The sequence below is a fragment of the Jaculus jaculus genome, chromosome 2 (genome assembly GCF_020740685.1).
Source record: "Jaculus jaculus isolate mJacJac1 chromosome 2, mJacJac1.mat.Y.cur, whole genome shotgun sequence".
Taxonomy (NCBI): Eukaryota; Metazoa; Chordata; class Mammalia; order Rodentia; family Dipodidae; genus Jaculus; species Jaculus jaculus.
In genome coordinates this window covers 4,576,958-4,594,815 of record NC_059103.1, presented here as the reverse complement: position 1 = coordinate 4,594,815, position 17,858 = coordinate 4,576,958, and the positions used below count along the sequence as shown (strand labels likewise).

The window sequence follows — 17,858 nt, the reverse complement described above, 5'->3', positions numbered from 1 at the left end:
AAGCACAAAGGGGTGCTTGCACCTGGAGTTTGCCTGCAGTAGCTGGAGGCCTTGGTATGCCCATTCTCTCTCGCTGTCTCTCAAATAATAATTTTTTTTTTTTTTTTAAAGAGAGGCAGAGGTCAGTGGATCACCACGAGCTCAAGGCCACCCTGAGACTACACAGTAAATTCCAGGTCATCCAGGACCAGAGTGAAACCCTACCTCAAAAATAAATAAATAAATAAATAAATAAAAAGAAGAAAGAAAGAAAGAAAATCTCATTTCCTACTGCGCCAGACAAGGTAGCCGTGGCGACTTCCGGCCACACCAGCAGCTGGCCCACGTGTCCACTTCCGCCGGAAGCTGCGGCGCCGGTGACGTCACGGTGCCCCCTCGGGAGGGCCGGTGGGTGGTCAGACGGGCTCCCTGGGCGCTCGGGGCATGCGTGCGCGGGTGCGTCGGGGTGGGGGGCACCCCGACTCCATCCGGGCCGGGTCCAGCCGCGCATGCGCAGGAGCCCCGCGGTGGGCTTTGACTGGGGCTGCGTCAGCGACTGCGGTGGGGACTGCGACAGCGTCCACGGCGCGGCCCCTGCGCTGCTCGGCCCGCGGCGGGCACCCGTGCCCCGAGCGCCCATCCGGAGCTGCCGGCCGACTTCTCCGTGAATGCCACGGGGGTCGGGGGGGGGGGCGGTGCCGGATTCGCGAGGTGTCGCTGCAGACACGGTGTTGGGAAGGAGCATTGCGTAGGCAGGTGATCAGCTCTTCGCCTTTTCGCTTTCCGTGGGTGAGTAGTTTCTGGTTTGATGCACCTAGTTGGAGTTTTGGTCCAAGAAACCTACCTGCCAAAGGTCCATCTCCAGTTCCTTAACACGGTACGTCTTGACTCCGGTTCTCCCACTACCACCACCGCTACCCCACCCCGGGGTAGGCCCTGATGTCGTCGGCGACCTGCAGGGCTGCTTCGGAGGGCACAAAGCAGGATCCCAGGTATCCCAGGTGCAGAGTCGCCCCCCCCCCCACCCACCCACCCAGTGCCTGGTTCTGATGAGGTCGGCGGATTCCTTCAAGGTACTTTCTATTTTCAGCATCTGTGGGAGCAGGGGAGTCAGAGCATTTGTTGCTAGAAGTGGTGGTATACACCTGAAATCCCAACACTTGTGAGGCTGAGGTAACAGGAGTCTGAGTTCTGGGCTACATGTTGTCTCAAAACAAAAAGCGGGGGGTGGCTCGGAGGTTAAGTGTTCTCCCCTTGAAAACCTAAGGGCCTAAGGGGGCCTGAAACTGCCCAACTTGGAACCTCCAAATCCCCTGTGATGGGCGTGGCCACCCATAGACCCAGTCTCTCAAAGGGGAGCCGAGACCAGGGAATCACCCGGACTCAGGGCAAAACAGCAGCTGAAATGAGAATGGGTGGCAGAGCCATGGAGCTGGATACCCAACATTCTGTTTAGGCTACTTTAGGCGAGTCCCTGGGGCATTGCAAGGGTACATACATGTGCATACCCCCCCCCCACACACACACAGCGCATTACACTTACAAGCAAAACAAAATAAACAGATGAAGGCCTAGAAGATGGCTCAGCGATGAAAAATGCTTGCTTTGCAAGCCTGACAACCAGAGTTTGGATCCCTGGCACCCACTTGGAGCTGGTCACTAGGAGAGGGCGCGGCTGGAATCCCAACACACAGCAATGGCAGATAGACGCAGGGAGTCTTGAAGCTATGGACAGTGTTTGCAATAGCAAACATCAAGAGAGATACTGTCTCAAGTCCGCCGCACGCCTTTAATCCCAGGACTTGGGAGGCCGAGGTAGGAGGATGGCTGTGAGTTTGAGGTTATCCTGAGACTACATAGGGAATTCCAGGTCAGCCTGGGCCACAGTGAGACTCTACCTCGAAATTGAAGGAAGGAGGGGAAGGGAAGGGAGGGGGGGGGTAAGGGAAGGGAAAGAGGAAGAATGGAAAGGAGCAGAAGGAAGGAAAGGGAAGGGGAAGAAGGGAAGGAAGAAAGGAAGAAAGGGAGGAAGGAAAGAAAGGAAGAGTGAGAGATCCTGTCTCAAACAAGATGGAAGGTGAGGACCAGTGCCCCTGAAGTTGACCTCTGACCTCTGCACATGTGCTGTGCACACGTGCTCTCTCTCTCTCTCTCTCACACACACACACGCATACAAGTGACTGATGAAAGAATAACAACTTGTTGCTGTAGGGAAGGAACGAAGATGCCTTAGTAGGTGGAGGGGCCACAAAGGCAGACCGCAGTGTTTTTCTTGAAGACATACCAGTGAACATCCGGTGATCTGTGGGTGGACCTTGAACATGGGATGATCAAACCCAGGGCTCAGGTCCTTCAGGGAGGCTCACTGAAAGGCTGTTGGGCCTGGAGGCATGTGCCTGAGGGTCAGTGAATTCTGCTTTGGAAGCTGTTTCGACAGAGTTGGAGTCTGAAAATGCACCATGGACTGAATGCCACAATAGCACCTACTCATGCTCCTCTTGTTCCTTTGCAGCCCCAGGATGGAGTTCCTGATCCTCTTCCTGTTTTACCTGGTCTTCATACTGCTCTGTGTGGTTGTGATCTGCATTTGCTTTAATACCCATAGTTGGAAAGTCCTGATCCTCGGAGGAGCACAGGTAGCAGTGTTCCTTGGATGCCACTGAAGCTTGAATGCTGTGCTAGATACCCACAGGGTCAGGAGAACTCAGGGGGCCGGGGCAGAAAACTGGATAAAGTTTTGTCTGCATAGCGCCTGTGCAGTGTGCATGCGGTACATGCACGTATGTGTACACAGGCACATGTCTGGGGAGGCCGGAGGAGGATGTGAGGTCTTCTGACATGCTTCGGCCTCATTTCCCTGAGACAGACTCTCTCACTGAACCTGGAGTGTATTGTTTTTCCATTAGACTAGCCAGGGAGCACCAGTGAAAGCATTTGAGACAGCTTGGGCCACATAGCAAGACCCTGTTCCACACACACAGATTTCCTGACAGGGGAAAGAAGAGATGCTATTTAAATTCATTGGTTTGGTTCTGGGGAGGTAGCTCAGCAGTTAAAAGGCACCTGCTTAACAAAGCCTGATGGCCCAGGTTCAGTTCTCTAGTACCCACAGAAAGCCAGGTACAAAGTGGTGCGTGTAACTGGAGTTCACTTGCAGTGGAAGAGACTCTGGTGCACCTTACTGTCTTGCTGTTTCTCTCTCACAAATACATAAATATAAAAAATCAAATTCATGGCAGTTACAGCATATTCAGAACCTCTCTCCCAGATGGCTTGGTGGCTTAGGCACTTGCCTGCAAAGCTGAAGGACCAAGATTCGATTCCTCAGGATCCACATAAAGCCGGATGCATCAGGTGGCATATGTGTCTGAAGTTTGTTTGCAGTGGCTTGAGGCCCTGGTGTGCCCATTCTCTTTCTCTGCCTCTCTCTCTCTCTCTCTGTCTTTCAAATATCCCTGACTCTCAAATAAATAAATAAAAATATTTTAATTTTTTTTTTTTTTTTTTGGTTTTTCGAGGTAGGGTCTCACTCTAGTCCAGGCTGACCTAGAATTCACTATGTAGTCTCAGGGTGGCCTTGAACTCACAGTGATATTCCTACCTCTGCCTTCCAAGTGCTGGGATTAAAGGCATGCACCACCACGCCTGCCCCCCCCCCCTTTTTAAGAGAAGTTTTCATTTTATTTATTTGGGAGACATTAGAGAGAGGCAGATAGAGAATGGGCACGCCAGGGCCTCCAGCCACTACAAATGAACCCCAGGCACATGCACCACCTTGTGCATTTGGCTTTACGTGGGTACTGGGAAATCGAATCTTTGGTTTTGCTGGCAAGCTCCTTAACTGCTAAGCCATCTCTCCAGCCCTCTGTTATGTTTTTCTTACTGCTAAAAGTTATCTTGTCATTCTTAAGGGGTATGAATGTGAGCAGTGTCTGCCTGGACATGCTTGCCGGTTATAACTTGGGCTATATAAGCAGAAAGTTAAGCACTGGGTTGCTCATCTTTATTTGGGGGTGTCAAAGAACAGAATTGGGCCATGTAGCCCATGGAAGGAGATAGACTTGGGAGGAACTTGGGCCAATGCCCAGTGCTCCGGGAGTGGAGTCAGGGCCAGGGAAGGAGTAGCCTTCACTCTGGCATTCCTTAGCCCTCCGCCTCCCTCCTTTTCTCCAAAGACCGACAGGTACCATCTTTGCCATCAGGGTAGAAGTGAAAGTGAACATGGCTGTAGTCCCAGTGCTTAGGAGGCTGACAGGAAGGATCCCAGGAGTTCCAGACCAGACTGGGATACAGAATGAGATCATTTCTCAAAAAAAAAAAAAAAAAAAAAGATGGGGGCTGGAGAGATGACTTAGAGGTTAAGACACTTGCATGCCAAGCCAAAGGACCCAGGTTGGATTTCCCAGAGCTCAGGTAAAGCCAGAGGCGCAAGGTGGTGCACGTGTCTGGAGTTCATTTGTAGTGGCTGGAGACCCTGGCATGCATATTCTCTATCCACCTGACAAGGTGTCACAAGCGTCTAGAGTTCATGTGCAGTGGCTAGGGGCCCTGATATGCCCATTCGCCCTCCCTCCCTCTTTCCCTCTCTCTCATCTGCCTCTTTCTCTCTGTCTCTCTCAAATAGATATTTTTTAAAAAGTAATAAAAAAAAGATGGAAGAATTGTCTTCAAAGAAAGTCTTGAGTCTCTCTCACTTTGCTAATTTGCCCATATAAAGAACAAGACTTAGGGGCTGGAGAGATGGCTTAGCCATTTAGGCACGTGCCTGCAAAGCCAAGCCACCTCAGTTTGATTCCCTGGGACTTACGTAAGCCAGATGCACAAGGTGGTGCATGCATCTGGAGTCCGTTCGCAGTGGCTGGAGGCCCTGGTGCACCCATTCTCTCTCTCTCCATCTCCATCCATCCATCCATCCATCTCTCCTTCCCTGTTTGTCTTTCTCAAATAAATAAAAATATTAAAAAAGAAGAAATGAGGGGAACCAGAAATGAGACTGAGATTTCTTCTTTTCTTTCAGATATGTGCCTGTCTTGTTCCAGGACGCTTGCAGAGAGCTGTGCAGGGAGTTTATAACTACCTCCTCCACACACGGTACTCACACTTGATGTGCAACTCCTTGTTATCCCTGTTGCTGTTCTGTAGCTTCAGGAAGCTTGTGGTTTCCAGCATGCTAAGGGGACACATTCTAGAGGCTCCGCGAGTCCTGGGTGTGGAGCCTGTCTTTATGGAGTCTGCCACTTGTCTCTGGGGTTTTGACATGTCTGTTTAATTTATTTGTTTATTTACTTATTTGAGAGAGGAGAGAGAGAGAGAATAGGTATGCCACGGCCTCTACCTACTGCAAAGGAACTCCAGACACATGGGTTACCTTGTACATTGGGTCCTGGGGAACTGAACCTGGCTCCTTAGGCTTCTCAGGAAAGCACCTTAACCACTAAGCCACCTCTCCAGCCCTTGTTTTGTTTCTGAGGTAGGGTATCACTGTAGCCCTATAGCTCAGGCTGACCTGGAATTCACTGTGTCGTCTCAGGCTGGCCTCAAACTCACAGCGATCCTCCTACCTCTGCCTCCCGAGTGCTGGGATTCAAGGCACGCGCCCCCACGCCCGGCCCACATGTCTACTTTTATTTGTGTTTTGTTGTTATATTGGAGATTGAATTTAGGATTATATTATACTGGGCCACTGAGTTATGTCCCCAGCCCAATCTGTTAATTTTTTTTTTTTTATGAGAGTGAGAGAATTGGTGCACCAGGGCCTCTAGTCACCGCAGTCAAACTCCAGATGTGTGTGCCACCTCCTGCAAATCTGGCTTTACGTGGGTTCTGGGGAGTCAAACCTGGGTACTTAGGCTTTGCAGGCAAATTTTAATAATTGCTAAGTCATCTCTCCAGCCCCCCTTTATTTTCTTTTAAGATAGAGTCTTAGCATAACCCAGGCTCTCTCAAACCCTATTGTGTAGAGACTGGTCTCAAATGTATGACGTTCTCATGGCTGAGTGTCCTGAGTGCTGGGATTACGGCATGAGCCATTCTGCCTACCTCCAACGTGTGCATTTTTTAAAAAATATATTTTATTTATTTATTTGAGAGATTGAAGGAGAGAGAGAAAAATGACTTAGCAGTTAAGGTGCTTGCCTGTGAAGCCAAAAGACCCAGGTTCGATTCTCAAGTCCCCACGTAAGCCCAATGCACAAGGGAGCACATGCGCCTGGAGTTCGTTTGCAGTGGCTGGAGCCCCTGGCGTGCCCATTCTCTCTCTGTTTCTCTCTCTTTCTCTCTCTCTCTTTCTGCTTACAAATAAATAAACAAAATAAAAATAATCCTCAGAGGGGCTGGAGAGATGGCTTAGCAGTGAAGCGCTTGCCTGTGAAGCCTATGGACCCTGGTTTGAGGCTCGATTCCCCAGGACCCACATAAACCAGATGTACAAGGGGGCACACGTGTCTGGAAGCCCGGGCACACTCATTGTGTCTCTCTCTCACTCTCTCTCTGCCTCTTTCTCTCTGTGTTGCTCTCAAATAAATGAACAAAAATGATCCTCAAAGGAAGTGCTTGCTCTCGTTTACATTCCTCGCCTTTGTCTGATTTCTTCCTTGAGTAGCCTGTGAGTTAAGTGATGGGCGTGTGTGTGTCCTTCCCTCCAGCAACCGCATCTTCGTTGTCCTGCATCTGATCTTGCAAGTGTTGGTTTATGCTGAATATTCCTGGGAGATCTTTGGCTACTGCTACGACCAGGGGTTCACTGTATGCTCTCTCGTTATGCCCTACCTGTTGCTGACTGTGAATCTGGGCTTCTTCTTCCTGACTTGTATGGAAGACCCTGGTAAGTCCAGACTCTTCGCACAGACTAGTTAGTGATAGCTCAGTAGTCTGCAAAGTTGTTTACCCTCAAGATGACAGGAGCATCTGCATGTTATGTTTCCATTATTTGTCAGTTTTGAGTATATTCTAACTTTATTTTACTATTGGTCTTTAACTCATGGGTTATTTGAAAAGATTTTGTAACACACACTAGTTTAAAATTTCCTAATACACGTTTGTTTGTTTTGAAGTCGGGTCTGGCTGTATGTCTCAAGTTGACATTGAATTTGTTGTGTAGGTTAGGTTGGCCTTGAACTCATAAACCTCCTGCCCCTGCTTCCCAAGTGCTAGGATTAGAGGTGTGAGCCACTGTGCTGGTTCCACTCTACTATTTTACTTTATCTTTGTGAAATGTTCACTTAGTATATGTGTTAAGCTTTGGTTAAAATGATACTGCTCTCTTTGAAACTGTTTTGAGACTTGCATTATGCCTGGATATGTGATCTTTTTATATTTAATTAACTAATTTACTTATTTGCAAGCAGAGAGTGGTAGCGAGAAGAGAGAGATACAGAGAGAACTGGCACACCACGACCTCGATCCACTGCAAAAGAAGCCCAGACGCATGCGCCGCGTCATGCATTTGGCTTTACGTGGGTACTGGGGAATTGAACCTGGATCCTTAGGTTCTATAGGCCAGTGCCTTAACTGCTGAGCCATCTCTCCAGCCCCTAATTTTATGTTTTGAAATGCATTTATTATTTGTGAGCAGAGAGAGGAGGGAGGGAAAGAAGGAGGGAGGGGGAGAGGATGAGAGCATGCCAGGGGCTCTTGCCACTGCAAATGATACTTGCACCTGTGTGCATCTGGCTTTGTATGGGTATTGGGGAATAGAACCTGGGCCAGTAGGCTTTGCAAGCAAGAGCCTTTAACCCAGCCTGTGATCTTTTTTTTTTTTTTTTTTTACATGATCCATGTGAACCTGAAGAGTTTGTGTGAACCTGAAGAGTTTGTATTTTCTAGTTCTTGGGTTCAGAGAAACAAAAGTGCATGACCTCACATTTGTTAATTATAAAATATCCATACTAACTTGCTTGTTAACTGAGAATAGCTTTTTTTTTTTTTTTTTTTTTGGTAATTGCAGCTAAGAATGACCTCCTGCTTCTACCTCCCAAGTACTAGGGTGAGAAACTTGCACCCCTACATCTGTTTTATGTGGTGCTGGGGATTCGAACCCAGGGCTTCATGCATGCTGGGTAAGCACTCTACTAACTGAGCCACATCACCTCCCCTTGTTTATTTGTTTATTTATTTATTTATTTACTTATTTATATTTTTCAAGGCAGGTCTCACTCAAGCCCACACTGACCTGAACTCATTCTGTAGCCCTAGGCTGGCCACAAAGTTATGTCCCTACCTTAGTCTCCTGAGTACTGGGATTAAAGGTGTGAGTCACCATGCCTGATCTTTGCTATTTTTTTTTTTTTTTTTTTTGGTTTTTCAGGACAGGCTCTCACTGTGGTCCAGGCTGACCTGGAATTACCTGTGTAGTCTCAGGGTAGCAGTCCTCCTACCTCTGCCTCCCAAGTGTTGGGATTAAAGGCATGCACCACCATGCCCGGCTCTTTGCTATTTTTAATTAAGATATTAATTGCACAAAAGAATGTGTTTTATTGTTGTTATCTCAGTGATGGGAAGTTCAGACTTGTTGTGGTTTGCCAATATTTGCTTCACAACATCTATCTCTTACTTCTCTAGTGCTGTAGATTGTTTGGCAGGTGCTCTATCACTGAACTACATCTTCACCTTTCTTTTTAAATGTATTTTATTTATTTATTTGAGAGGGAGAAAGAGGCAGAGAGAGAGAGAGCGCTAGCAAATGGGCACGCCAGGGCCTCCAGCCACTGCAAACAACCTCCAGATGCATGCACCCCCTTGTGCATCTGGCTTACGTGGGTCCTGGAGAGTTGAACCAGGAACCTTTGGCTTTGCAGGCAAGCTTAACCACTAAGCCATCTCCCCAGTCATGCAACTTTCTTTACATGTTTTAAAGCAAAGCTACTTCATATGTATTTATTTATATATTTATTTATGTGTTCAATTTTAGAATTAGCTCAAGGTCAACCTTGTTTATGCAGCATATTTGAGGTCAGCTTGGGCTACATGAGGCCATGTCTCAGAGAAAGAAACAAAACCAGCCAAGCAAAGACACACATACACACAAAACATAGATATATGATTTATAAATATATAATTGATACATATTTATATGTAATTTATAAGTAAAATATCCCAAATAATAAAAATTTAAGTAGGTGAATTGTGCTTTTGGATTAGATCTCAATAATGCAGTAATGAAAAGTGAATTACATAAGATATAAAACATGGTCGTTTTAGTTGCCTTGTGTGTTGGTCCAGGTTTTAGAAATAGCCAGTCCAACCATAACATGTGTCCTTTCTTTTTCAGGTACCATAACAAAAGCAAATGAGTCAGTCCTTCTCCAAGCTTATGAATTTGATGAAGTGATGTTTTGGAGGAATGCGAAGTGCCCTACCTGTGACTTAAGGAAACCAGCTCGGTCCAAGCACTGCCGTGAGTGTGGCCTGCGGAGCTCTGTGGCAGTGCCTCAGCGCATACGGGGACTCTGTCATAAGTCTAAAAGCAGGTTGACAGACATGGTTGGCCCGTGCTGAACCTTTTTTGTTTCCCCCTTCTCAGTGCTGGGACTGACTGCAGTGTGTACCACCCATGCCCGGCTTTGTGGTATTTTCCTATAGTAGCTGACTGCTCTGGGCATAGCTGCCATCCCTTGCCCTGTGCCAGGGCATGTTGCCCATGAGACGCTTCTGTGGGTTTCTGTGTTTGCAGATTTCAGTCCTGACCAAGTCTTCTGCCCGAGTCTAGCACCACCTAACAAAATTAATATGTGAACCACATGTGTGATTTAGAACTTGCTAGTAACTACATTAGGAAAGAAACAGTCACATCTATCTCATTTAAGCCAACATACCTAAAGTAATTCTATTTTTGCCCTTGAGGTGCTGAGCATTAAATTCAGGGCCTCAAACATGCTGGCCAAGTGCTGTTCTGCTGACCTGCATCCCAGCAGCAAAATGTCATTTATGGGCTGGAGAGATGGCTCAGCGGTTAAAAGTGCTTGCCTACAAAGCGTGACAGCCTGGGTTCAATTCCCCAGTACCCATGTAAAGCCAGGTGCATATAGTGCATGCATCTGGAGTTCATTTGTGGTGGCAGGAGGATCTGGCGTGTGCTCTCGCTCTCTCTTGCTCTCTCTCGCTCTCTCTGCTTGCAAATAAATAATAAAAATATTTGAAAACAATGTCATTGACATGTAATTGATGTTAGACTATCCATGAGATAGTTCATGTTCTCTGTGTCATAGTGCCTTTGAAATCTTATGTGAGTTTTTATGTTTGTAGCACTTTTGATTCAGATATTAAATTCTCATTGGAAATCCTTTGCCTGTATTTAGATTTGTAAATTTTACCCATGGTAGAAAAGACTCAGACCCAAGCTATACGTAGACTTTACTTAAGTGTTATATGCATGTGGCATGTGTGTGTGTGTGTGTGTGTGTGTGTGTGTGTGTACTTGTGTTTAGTACAGAGGTTCTCGCCAGGGGTCTGCTTAAGTCACTTCCCACCGTCCTGCACTGAACCGGGAGCTCACTGGGCTGGCTGGACTGGCTAGCCAGCGGTCCTCCCAGCACCATGGCCTCAGGCACATGCTGCCAGGCCCCGCTTTGTACATGGGTTCTGGGGATCCATATTCAGGTCCTCATGCTTACACAGCAAGCACTTTATCCACTGACTCATCTCCCTAGCCTCCTGCATTTAGATAGTCTTCAAGGTTTTCCAACAGCTGAATAGAGAACCAAAACTTCTCCTGCACTGTGAACATTGATATTAACACAATTGGTGTAAAAGTTGACTAAAATGGAGGTTGGAGATTGTAGAACTCGTGCCTAGCCTGGGCAAGGCCCTGGATTCACCCCCAGCACCAGGAAAACAGGGAGAGTTCACTAAAATAGTGTGTCTGTCTGTGTCAAGTAAGTCCACTCAGCATTCACATTGAGTTCAGCTTGGCAGAAAACAAAACAAAAAAAAAGACTGTTAGCATCAACAAGGTGTTCAGATTTTTCTTGTTGCTGTATTTCAGTGCTAGTACCACATGGGGGGGGGGAGGTAGCTGCCCTCCTGCACACTGCACTTCTAAAAGCTTGGTGACAACTGCTCAGGGCTCCCTTTGCAGCAGTGTGCATGACCTCACAGTCCATCCTTCCTCTGCTGTGCATGGTGTGTGTGTGTATGTGTGAGAGGAAGAGAGAGACCTACTTCACAGTCCCTCCTTCCTCTGCCGTGTGTAGGGGGTGTGTGTGTGTTTGTGTGAAGGAGAGAGAGAGAGACAGACAGAGAGAGGGAGAGGGAGACCTATTTCGCAGTCCCTCCTTCCTCTGCAGCTGTGTGATGTCATGGTCTTGCCTTACTCTGCCAGTGTGTGGTGTGCATGTGACCTCACAGTCTGCCCTTCTGTAGGCGTGTGTGACCTCGCGGTCCCTCCTTCCTCCGCAGGTGTGTGTGACCGGTGTGTGCACCGCTTTGATCATCACTGCATCTGGGTGAACAACTGCATTGGGGCCTGGAACGCCAGGTACTTTCTCATCTACCTTTCCACCCTGACTGCTTCAGCCGCCACCATGGCCATTGTGTGCGCTGCGTTCCTGGCCCACCTGGTGGTGGTGTTGGATCTGTACCAGGAAACGTACATTGATGACTCTGGACACGTGCAGGCTTTTGACACAGTTTTTCTTATTCAGGTAATTTTGCAATGGGCTGTGGGCTTTAGCATTGGGGAAAATGTTTATTATCCCAGTAAAAACATGAAGCCACTTCATTTTAGTTGATAAGAAATTCACGTATAAAAGCCATGGACGCCGGGCGTGGTGGCATACGCCTTTAATCCCAGCACTTGGGAGGCAGAGGTAGGAGGATTGCCGTGAGTTCAAGGCCACCCTGAGACTACATAGTGAATTCCAGGTCAGCCTGGGCTAGAGTGAGACCCTACCTCAAAAAAAAAAAAAAAAAAAAAAAAGCCATGGAGATGTCCTTCTCAAGCAGGAGAAAGGCCCAGCTTCACCCCTGCAAGAGACAGTTTCACACTCCCACAAGCAAAACCATAAAACACAGTGCCTGAGGAACTGCAGAAAGTTCACCCTGCTGGGGATAAATGTTCTAAAATGACTCATAGTGGGCTGGAGAGATGGCTTAGTGGTTAGGGCTCTAGCCTGCAAAGCCAAAGGATCCAGGTTCGTTTCCCCACTACCCAGTAAAGCCAGATGAACAAGGTAGTGCGTGCATCTGGTTTGTCTGCAGTGGCTAGACGCCCTAGCATGCCCATTCTCCCTCTCTCTCTGTCTATTTGAACCTTCTCTCCAATAAATAAAAATATGTTAAAAAAAAGAAAAGAAATTCACGTAACAAGAACAAAAAACTCTACCCTACTTTTTTTTTTTAACTTTTTTTTTTCTTTTCAAGGCAGGGTCTCCACTGTAGACCAGGCTGAACAGTACTCTGCAGCTCTAGGCTGGCTGTCAATATTCCTCCCTCAGCCTCCCAAGGGCTGGGGCTAAAGGGGTGCACACCCCCACACTTGGCATTTTTAATGTTTCATTGACCACCTCACCTCCCCACATACTAAATACTATGATCATAATCCCCTCCTACCACCTTCCTTTGGCCCTCACTTAAAATTTCAGCCAGGCGTGGTGGCGTACGCCTTTAATCCCAGCGCTGGGCAGGCAGAGGTGGGGGATCGCTGTGAACTCGAGGCTACCCTAAGACTACATAGTGAATTCCAGGTCAGCCTGGGCCGGAGTGAGACCTTACCTCAAAAAATATGTATTATTTATTTATTGGCAAGTCAAGAAGAGAGACAGAGATTGACACACCAGGGCCTCCAGCAGCTGCAGACGGATTCCAGACAAATGCACTACTCTGTGCGTCTAGCTTTCCACGGGTACTGGGGAAACGGACTCGGGTCATTAGGCTCTGCAGGCAAGTGCCTTAAGTGCTGAGCCCCCACTTTTTTAAATTTAAATTTTCTTGTGTGTGTGTGTGCTAGGCAAATGCTCTTCTACTGAGCTACATCCCCAGATCCCTTAGCCCGTTTTGTAATCTGTGTGTGTGCATATATGTATGTATGTTAATATGCACACGTAGGTACGTAGAGGCCAGAGAACAGCCTAGAGTGTCATTCCTCAGGTACACCGTCCACCCCCTTTTTTTTTTTTTTTTTTTTTTGGTTTTTTGAGGTAGGGTCTCACTCTAACCCAGGATGACCTGGAATTCACTATGTAGTCTCAGGGTGGCCTCGAACTCACGGTGATCCTCCTACCTCTGCCTCCCAAGTGCTGGGATTAAAGGCGTGCGCCACCACGCCCAGCTCCATCCACCCCTTTTGAGACAGCATCTTTCCTTGGTCCAGAGCTCACCAATTAGGCTAGGTTAGCTGACTGGTGAACTCCGGGGATCTGCCCATCTACCTTACCCATGCTAGGATCCCGGGCATGTGCTGCCAGGCCTAGCATCTTACATGGGTGCTGGGGATTGGATTCTGGGCCTCTTGCAAGCATTTTTACCTATGGCGCCATCTGTACACCACTTGGGTTTTTTTTTTTTTTTTTTGAAACAAGATTTCAAGTAGCCCAAATTAATCTGGAATTCCTGGTCCTCCTCGCTTCCACTTCCCAAGCGCTGTAAATATTAGGTATGTGCCACCACACCCGGGAGCTTACTAAATTTCATTCACTGGGCACGGTGGCGCACGCCTTTAATCCCAGCACTCGGGAGGCAGAGGTAGGAGGATCGCTGTGAGTTTGAGGCCACCCTGAGACTACAGAGTGAATACCAAGTCAGTCTGGGTTCGGGCAAGATCCTACTTCAAAAAAACAAAAAAATATATAAAAAATTTGTGTGTGTGTGCATGTGTAGTGTATATATATGTGTGTCATTGTAGTACCTCATAGGTCTGCCTGAGGTGGCCGGAGTGGAACACTGGGTGTCCCGCTCCATCACTCTCCTGTCTGGTCTTCCTTTGAGCCAGAGTCTCCTTTTCCTGATTCCAGAGTTTGGGAGACTCGAACAGTTCTCAGGTCACTGCTCTGCCGTGGGGTTGGGATTACAGGTGCACATGGCCACGCCCGGCTGTTTATGTGACATGGGAGTCTCAGGCCCTCATGCTTGCGCAGGAAATGCCTATAACCGCTGCGACACCTCTGCAGCCCTATTTTGGCTGATTTTGAGTAATGTGAGCATTTACAAGTTCTGTGTGGACATCTGTTTTCATTTCTCTCCAAGTAGAACTGCTAGGTCAGATGGTGACTGATCACTTCCCAGCCAGTAGTCAAAACGCCTCCCATTTCCCTTCCCCACAAGCAGTGTTTGAGGGTCCCAGTTTCTCCACACCCTCACCAACACTTCCTAGTATGTGCTCTCTGTTTTGCTTTTGTTTTCTTGAGACAGCGGTTCTCTGTGTTGCCCAGGCTGGCCCACATTTCTCACTTCTCCTTTTCAGTCTCCTGAATGCTGGGAATACAGCTGTGTATCACCATGATCAGTTAGAATTTTTGGTATAAAAAGTGGAGACATCCTTCCTAATCACATCTGTCATTTTTTTTTTTTTTTTCCCCTGAGGTTATGTCTTGTTCTAGCCCAGGCATGGAATTCATTATGTAGTCTCAGGGTGGCCTCAAACTCACAACAGTCCTCCTACCTCTGCCTGCCAAGTGCTGGAATTAAAGGTGTGCACCACCGTGCAAAAGAACTCCAAATGCATGCGACACTTTGCGCATCTGGCTTTACACTGGTGCTGGGGAACTGAACCCACGTCAGCAGCTTTGTAAGCCAGCACCTCTAACCACTGAGCCATCTCTCCAGCCCCAACATCTGGCTTTTCTCTCATCAAAGGTTTTTATAGTCAGGTGTGGTGACACACACCTTTAATCCCAGCACTCAGGAGGAATGCCATGAGTTCGAGGTCACTCTGAGACTACATAGTAAATTCCAGGTCATTCTGGGCTAGGTGGCCCTACCTCGAGAAACCAAAATTTTTTTTGAATGTTTCTCTTTTCCTTGGAAAAATATTGAATTCTCTAAATTGCTTATTACAAAAATACATAAAATTTCAGTAATCTAGAGTACTGAGTAACATTTCAATAACACATTCCAAGGCCCAGGGTCTAATGGGGAAGAGGTGGTGGAAAGAATGTAAGAGCCAAAGAAAGGAAGGGTAGGACTCCTTACAACGTGCTCCCTCCAGACATAAAATGGCCTCAATATCCATGACCTCATAGTGCCTGACACTACCTACACAAGACCATCATAAGAGGAGGGAAAGATCATGACATCAAAATAAAAGAGAGGGGCTGTAGAGATGGCTTAGCGGTTAAGCGCTTGCCTGTGAAGCCTAAGGACCCCGGTTCGAGGCTCGGTTCCCCAGGTCCCACGTTAGCCAGATGCACAAGGGAGCGCACGCGTCTGGAGTTCGTTTGCAGAGGCTGGAAGCCCTGGTGCGCCCATTCTCTCTCTCTCCCTCTATCTGTCTTTCTGTGTCTGTCGCTCTCAAATAAATAAATAAAAAAAATTAAAAAAAATTAAAATAAAAGAGAGACTGATTGAGATGGGGAGGGGATATGATGAAAAATGGAGTTTCAAAGGGGAAAGTTGGGGGGAAGGAGGGTATTATCATGGGATTTTTTTTATAATCATGGAAAATGTTTAAAAAAATTGAGAAAAATAAATAAAAATTTCAGTAATCAAGGTATAATGTTTAAAGTGAAAAGTGAAGCCACGTGGGGGTACACACTTGTAATCTTGGCACTCAGGAGGAGGAGGTAGGACAGTCGGGAGTTCAGGGTCATCTTCAGCTGCAAAGCCAGTTCAAGGTCACAGTCTGAGCTACCTGAGACTTGTTTCAACAGACAAAACCAATAGAATGAAGAGAGTCCCCCAGCCCCTTCCATCCCACTTTACTTCCCAGAGGCCTCTTCTAGTGGGTGTGTATATCTGCCGGCAGTTTTTCTTGCACCTTCCCAGCCAGCTGCGTTGTTCTCCAGTAACAGCACAAGACCCTTCCCCTCTGCCTTCCTCACTGGCAAATACCACCATCTTCAGAATCAGCACTTAGAAATACACTTGATTTTGAATTGCTCTTTATTATTCCATGGTGTCGTCATCCCAGAATTTTAAATTTCTCTCTTGCTTGTGGATGGAGGTTCTTTCCTTTTCTTGTGGGGGGGGGGCAGGCCATGGGAGAGAAGGGAGAAAGACAGGGTCTCGCCCAAGCTGGCCTACACCCTGTGACCCTCCTGCCTTAGCATCCTGAATACTAGGGTTATAGGCCTGGCTCACCTGTGTCTTCTGAGACCAGAGGCTGTTAACATCACTGCCATGGTGAAACTCCTGGTACACGTATCTTTGTGCTTGGTTGTTTTAAAGAGGCATTGATTTGTCCATCTGGATTATGTTTGGATGCCTGAGCCGAGATCTACATCTACTCATCTTGAAAACAGCTAACTGGCAAAAAGCACCATGTCCTGAGCATGCTTTCTGTCCGAGAGAACACTTTGTTTATTCACAGGAAGTGCCTGCACATTAGGGTGCTTCCTGGGCCGGCATCACTGTTAACTATGGCTCCTATTTTGTTCTGTAAACAAAGCTGGTAATTTCTTTTCATTTAAATTTTTTGACAACTTCCATAATTATAGACAATAAGCCATGGTAATTCCCTTCCCCCATTCGCAACTCCACTCTCCATCATACCCTCTCCCCATCATACCCTCTCCCTGTCTCAATCAGCTTCTCTTTTATTTTGATGTCATCATCTTTTCCTCCTATTATGATGGTCTTCTGTAGGTAGTGCCAGGCAATGCGAGGTCATGGATATCCAGGCCATTTTGTGTCTGGACAGTTGCATTGTAAGGAGTCCTACCCTTACTTTGGTTCTTACATTCTTTCCGCCACCTCTTCCACAATGGGCCCTGAGCCTTGGAAGGTGGGATAGGGATATTGCAGTGCTGAGCACTCCTCTCACTTCTTCTAAGCACTATGTTGCCTTTTGGATTATCCCAGTGGTCACTGCCATCTGAAAACAGAAGCTTCTCTAACCAAAAGTGAGAGAGGCATTAACATATGGGTATGAACATTAAGAGAAGTGCTTACCGGGCAACTTGGTGAGCGTAATATATACATTTAGGCAGAAAGAAGCTGGTAATTCTGTATGTGGATTCATCCTTCGACCTCGTGAATGCTAGGCAGGTCACTGAGCTGTGCCTGGAGCCTACTGGTGGGATGTAGATGTAGGGTGGTTCACTACTGAGGTGGCCGCTCTGGCCTGTCCTTGGGCAGGATCGGGGCAAGTGGGTGCTGATGCTAATGTCACAGTGTATGTTCTAACATGGCGCCTTTTCTTTGCCCCCCCAGTACCTTTTCCTGAGCTTCCCCAGGATCGTCTTCCTGCTGGGCTTTGTTGTGGTGCTGAGTTTCCTCCTGGCAGGCTACCTGTGTTTCATGCTGTACCTAGTTGCCACCAATCAGACCACAAATGAGTGGTGTAGAGGTGACTGGGCCTGCTCTCAGCACTGCCCCCTTGTGACCCGGCTGCCACCAGCAGAGGCCCAAGTCTACCAGAACATTCACTCCCATGGGCTTTGGAGCAATCTCCGAGAAGTCTTTCTACCTGTCCTCCCCTGTTCCGAGAAAAAGACACAGTAGAACGGGAAGTGTTACTGCCTACTGAATATAGTAAACACTGAGTGTACATACAGACATTTCCTGTATGAGCATTGTTTGTTTTTGCTGTGTGTAGATCTGCTTTCGGTGGGTGGTGGGATGGGGGGGGCGGAGGGAACTAGGGTTACTGAGTGCTTGGTTTTTCCACTTAATTGTTCTCTGCTGGAACCAAGAACCTCTTGATCGAGAGAAGGCTTGTCCAAGGCTGGGTGGCAAGAAGACCCTGGTCTGTTGCTATACTCTGGCCACCTGGACAGTGAGGGCCTTAT

The 17,858-nt window shown here is 47.5% G+C and overlaps 1 protein-coding gene across 7 annotated transcripts; it reads left to right on the top strand.

The window, feature by feature from the left end:
• The first annotated feature begins 404 nt into the window (after positions 1-404).
• On the top strand, positions 405-17,625 carry Zdhhc4 (zinc finger DHHC-type palmitoyltransferase 4). Of its 7 annotated transcripts, XM_045144124.1 has the most exons (8): positions 776-971; positions 1,070-1,152; positions 2,492-2,615; positions 4,997-5,070; positions 6,624-6,802; positions 9,248-9,373; positions 11,374-11,618; positions 17,281-17,625. In XM_045144124.1, exons 3-8 carry the CDS (start codon positions 2,499-2,501, stop codon positions 17,569-17,571), a joined length of 1,032 nt encoding a protein of 343 aa, XP_045000059.1. In that variant the 5' UTR covers positions 776-971; positions 1,070-1,152; positions 2,492-2,498; the 3' UTR covers positions 17,572-17,625. The 7 variants fall into 7 exon arrangements, with proteins under 7 accessions (XP_045000058.1, XP_045000060.1, XP_045000062.1 ...); XM_045144125.1 differs by lacking the exons at positions 776-971; positions 1,070-1,152 and adding an exon at positions 632-768; XM_045144127.1 differs by lacking the exon at positions 1,070-1,152 and having other exon boundaries at positions 771-856.
• The last annotated feature ends 233 nt before the right edge of the window (positions 17,626-17,858 follow it).